At 42.7% G+C, this 4,627-nt stretch overlaps 1 protein-coding gene across 1 annotated transcript; it reads left to right on the top strand.

Annotated features, from left to right (window-relative positions):
* Positions 1-394: 394 nt before the first annotated feature.
* On the top strand, positions 395-4,421 carry BMP2 (bone morphogenetic protein 2). The gene is made up of 2 exons (XM_010575058.1): positions 395-650; positions 2,404-4,421. The coding sequence occupies exons 1-2, from the start codon at positions 395-397 to the stop codon at positions 3,246-3,248; spliced, it is 1,101 nt and encodes a 366-aa protein (XP_010573360.1). The 3' UTR covers positions 3,249-4,421.
* The last annotated feature ends 206 nt before the right edge of the window (positions 4,422-4,627 follow it).

Raw genomic sequence — 4,627 nt, 5'->3', positions numbered from 1 at the left:
GGGCGGAGGGAGCGGAGGGGAAAGGGGAGGTGCGGGGGAGGAGCGTCGGGGCGGATTCCTGCCCGGGCGCGCGTACGCTCGGCCGCCGGTAACGCGGGGTTTGTTGAATGCACCGGGGCGGCGGCGTGCTTCCAGAGCCGCGGCTGCAGGCTCCGGGGTTGCTGCTGTGGCGCGCTTGCTCTGCGAACCTCCCTCTTCCCCCCCCCCTCCGTCCGACGAGAGGCTCCGGTTTTACTGACTTCTTCCGCTAAAACAGAGCGGCTCCGCGCGAAGCGTTCCCACAGATAGCTTTTCTGTTGCGAGGCTAACGAGCAGGAAAGTCTCCCTAACGCGCGGCTGAGCCGGGGCCCGCTGCGGAGGTTTCTAATCCTTATCTAATCCCCGTGAGAGATCAATGAAACAATCGATCGCGGCCTCCTCAAGCGCTCCCTCGCCCCGCCGTCCAGGAGCGGCTTATTCCGGGCCGCCCTACGCCTCCCCCGCCGCCAGCGCCCGGGCTGGTAAAAGCCCTGCGGCCAGGCTTCAGCTCTCACCCGCAGGTAACCTGGCCACATGCGGAGCGGGGCGTCCCGGCAGCACCTCCACCCCTCCTCGGCTGCAGCCCACCCGGGCAGCGGACCCTCTGGGACGGGTTCTCGCTGAGCGACTGGGTGCGTTTCCCGGCTGACGCAGCCAAAGTAGTCGCTGCGGCGTTAGCCACGGCATGGGTAGGCCCGTGCAGCCGGTGGTGCGCGTGTCGCTCGCGTGCTCTTTGGGAAACGCTTCCCCGGGTTGTAATTGTTCCTGGCTGCTAGTCTCTGGTGCTGGCGTGCAGTGGCCCCGCTGTAAAAGTAATGAAAATGCAGTTTTCCCCATGCTTTTAAGGTGAAACTGTGTTGAGAAAAGAAATTCATTACTATTGAATGTTTCTGACGGATAAAGGAGGTGGCCTCGGAGAAGTGGATGTGCTGTTAAGTGGAAAGCCTTATCGTGAGAAAGGAGATGAATGATGAAATGTAACTTCTCATCATCTGCGTTTCCCTACATGGAAAGTAAACACCTAGCAGTGAAGGGGGAAAAGCCAGAGCACAGGTCATTCATGTTAAACCTGAGTATAGGTAGGCAAGGGGCTGAGCAAGAGAGGAGCTGAAAGGGCCAAGTTTATAATTTTTGGCAAGTGTAAAAATCTGCAGTTTGAAGTAGTCGTACTGTTACAGCAAAGACTGTTTTTGACATAAAAGCTATTCTACATTTTTCACAAAATTGAGAAGAAAACCAATCCGTCTCCCATTTTTTTCACTGAGCTCTCATTCTGTATTAGTGGCTTCTTGAAAGCAGAAGTTCGTCTTGTGGCCACGCAAAACATCTGCATATTTACAAATATTGGGCTGGTCCTGAAATACCGTAAAGCTGAGCCTTACCTTACACAAAAAGTCATACTGGATTCAACAGGGAATGGTTACATGACTAAGAACCGCTAACAGCCGTTATGGCTTCCCTTTAGAAAGTGAATGTTTCTCCAGGATGCTTAGCACCAAAATTAATTTGTTTTGGCAAAGATTTTTAATTTCTTCCATGTCTGTAGCAGCAATGTACTTCTTAGCAACCCTAGATATATTTTACTCCCTCTGAAGCTCCATTCAACTATTTGTTGACTCAAAGGTGAGAATGGCCTGGGGTTTAGTGACTTTTTAATTTTTTAATTTAATTTTTTTTTTGTGGTTTTGAAAACCTGTTGTTCAGAAGTGACTTTGTTTCATTATCCCTTTACCATCCACCTCTTTTTAGCAATTGAACCTTCCTGCTGTTCTTTGTGGCCCTTTTGAGTAAATGCTAGGGCGTGCTTTGTAAAGTGCCGTTACAGATGTTGAGTTCGCCGTCTCTAATTAAGATGCAAGAATCCATATGTTAAGATTTGTAAGTCACCTAAATTGCGCAGTCATATTTTTCAGAATGGAGTTTAAGGGATTGATGTTAGAGCCATATTCTTGAAAAAAGCAGAAATGCAATAGTTACCCTGAGTCCTCAACCAGTTTCAATGATTCTCATCAGACACCTACGAACTATAGTGCTTGAGTTTTCTCACTAATGTCCTTGAATTCCAAAGTAATGCTGTGTGTTTCTTGCCACTTATAACCACCTGGTATGCAAAGGACACCAGTATTCAATCAAAATGCATAACAATAAATGAAGCATTCTTAACTTCATGCTATACATGCTTGCATAAATGAACAGAAAGACATGGGAGATAGTATTTTCTGCCTGAAAGTCTTTCAGATCTTGTGTGTCACATGTGTTAGCTGTCATTTGAAAGTTGCCAACAGCAGACTATGAGGGGTTTGGTTGCTTGTCTCAGTTCCTGATCTTTTTCTTTCTTTTCTTTTTTTTTTTTTTTTTTTTTTTTTCCCTTTTTAATCAAATTAGAAGTTTTGGAAGAACTGCCAGAAACAAGTGGGAAAACAGCACGGCGTTTCTTCTTTAATTTAACTTCCATCCCTAATGAGGAGTCTATCACCTCAGCTGAACTCCAGATTTTTCGGAAACAGGTGCACGGAGCCTTTGAGAACAACAGCAGCTACCATCACCGTATTAATATTTATGAAATTATAAAGCCAGCCACAGCCACCTCTAAGGACCCTGTCACAAGACTTTTGGACACCAGGTTGGTGCATCATAATGCAAGTAAATGGGAAAGTTTTGATGTAACGCCAGCTGTTTTGAGGTGGATTGCACATGGACAACCTAATCATGGGTTTGTGGTAGAGGTGGTTCACTTGGACAAAGAGAACAGTGCCTCCAAGAGGCACGTTAGGATTAGCAGGTCTTTACATCAGGATGAAGATAGCTGGTCTCAGCTCAGGCCATTATTAGTAACGTTTGGGCATGATGGCAAGGGACACCCGCTTCATAAAAGAGAAAAGCGTCAAGCAAAACACAAACAGCGTAAACGCCACAAATACAGTTGCAAAAGGCATCCGTTATATGTGGACTTCAATGATGTGGGGTGGAATGACTGGATTGTTGCCCCACCGGGGTATAGTGCCTTTTACTGCCATGGGGAATGTCCTTTTCCACTGGCAGATCATCTAAACTCAACAAACCATGCCATTGTTCAGACTTTGGTCAATTCAGTGAATTCCAAAATCCCCAAGGCTTGCTGTGTGCCGACAGAACTGAGTGCTATTTCCATGCTCTACCTTGATGAAAATGAAAAAGTTGTATTAAAGAACTATCAAGATATGGTTGTGGAGGGTTGTGGGTGCCGCTAACACAGCAAATATATTAGACAAAAAAAAAAAAAAAAAAAAAGCTGACACTTTAATATTTCCCAATGAAGACTTTATTTATGTAATGAAATGGAAAGAAAAAAAACACAACTATTTTGAAAATATATTTATGTCTACGAAAAAAAGTTGGGAAAACAAATATTTTAATCAGAGAAATATTCCTTTAAAGATTTTAAATGTATTTTAGTTGTACATTTTATATGGGTTTAACCCCAGCACATGAAGTATAATGGTCAGATTCTTATTTTGTATTTATTTACTATTATAACCACTTTTTAGAAGAATAGCTAATTTGTATTTATATGTAATCAAAAAGAAAAAAAAATATAGGGTTTGTACATAATTTTCCAAAATTGTAGCTGTTTCAATTGTGTGTATTTAAGTTGAAAAGAATACATGGAAGGTTACTATGGCAAAGTGCATAGCACATTTGCTTTCTGCTGTGCTACTGTTAAGGTCACAAGTTCAAGTCCAGAAAAAAGTGGATAATCCACTCTGCTGACTTTCAAGATTATTATATTGTACAATTCTCAGGAATGCTGCAGGGTGGGCTGTCCAGTCCATGAGAACTGGCATCCTCTTTAGGTGAAACATTTGGATAAGAACCAGACGTTGCTGATCTAGTATAAATACTGCTATTCCCAACTAATTTGCAGCAAGAATATAAGAAGGGCCAATAGAAATCCTCCGGGAGGTGGGGGTGGGGGAAGACTGAATCCTTTCTAGACCTACAGAAAAGTGAATGTTTGATGTTTCCTTTAAAAGTCCTTCCTTTAAAAGTCCTGGCCAAATATAAAATAATAAAAACGAAAATGTCATCCTTTTTTTTTTTTTTTTTTGTGATTATGTATGCTAAAGAGGAATACTTACCTTATTTGTACTGGCCCTTATCTTTAACAGTTGGAAAAGCATTGCTTACTTCCTCACCTCAGATGTGAGCTCACTTCTGTGGAGTGTTATAGTGAAATTAATCTTCAATTTTTGCCCTACATGCAGCAAACTGTTGTCATATGCAGCCTCTTATCTAACCTCAGCTGATGGTTTTGCTGTTTTGCAGATTAGCTTGTCTTCCTTTCCAGGGTTTTGTGTTTGAAAGCTTTTTTTTTTTTTCTTCCCAAATGTTTAAATCTATTTCAGATAATAAATCATAGAATTCTGATATTTCTTTCTGAAAAGTCCAGTCTGTAAGAAAAAAATGGTTCATTTGTGCAGTCATCACAAGGGTAACTTCTGCTTACATCTTCTTACTTTTTAAATCCTTCATGTAAGGGGCAAAAGCATGATTTGCAGTTGGCAAATGCAGTATTAAAGCTAATACTTATTGTGCCTGTTGTGCGTTAAAAGACTGATATGGCAGTCAG

The sequence above is a fragment of the Haliaeetus leucocephalus genome, unplaced genomic scaffold, assembly GCF_000737465.1.
Source record: "Haliaeetus leucocephalus isolate CR32 unplaced genomic scaffold, Haliaeetus_leucocephalus-4.0 Scaffold450, whole genome shotgun sequence".
Taxonomy (NCBI): Eukaryota; Metazoa; Chordata; class Aves; order Accipitriformes; family Accipitridae; genus Haliaeetus; species Haliaeetus leucocephalus.
This window is presented reverse-complemented; position numbering and strand designations above follow the sequence as displayed.

Coding starts and splice junctions, on each gene's coding strand:
- BMP2 (XM_010575058.1), top strand. CDS start 395: ATGAAACAATCGATCGCGGCCTCCTCAAGCGCTCCCTCGCCCCGCCGT. Junction 651..2,403: donor GGTTCTCGCTGAGCGACTGG/GTGCGTTTCCCG, acceptor TAATCAAATTAG/AAGTTTTGGAAGAACTGCCA.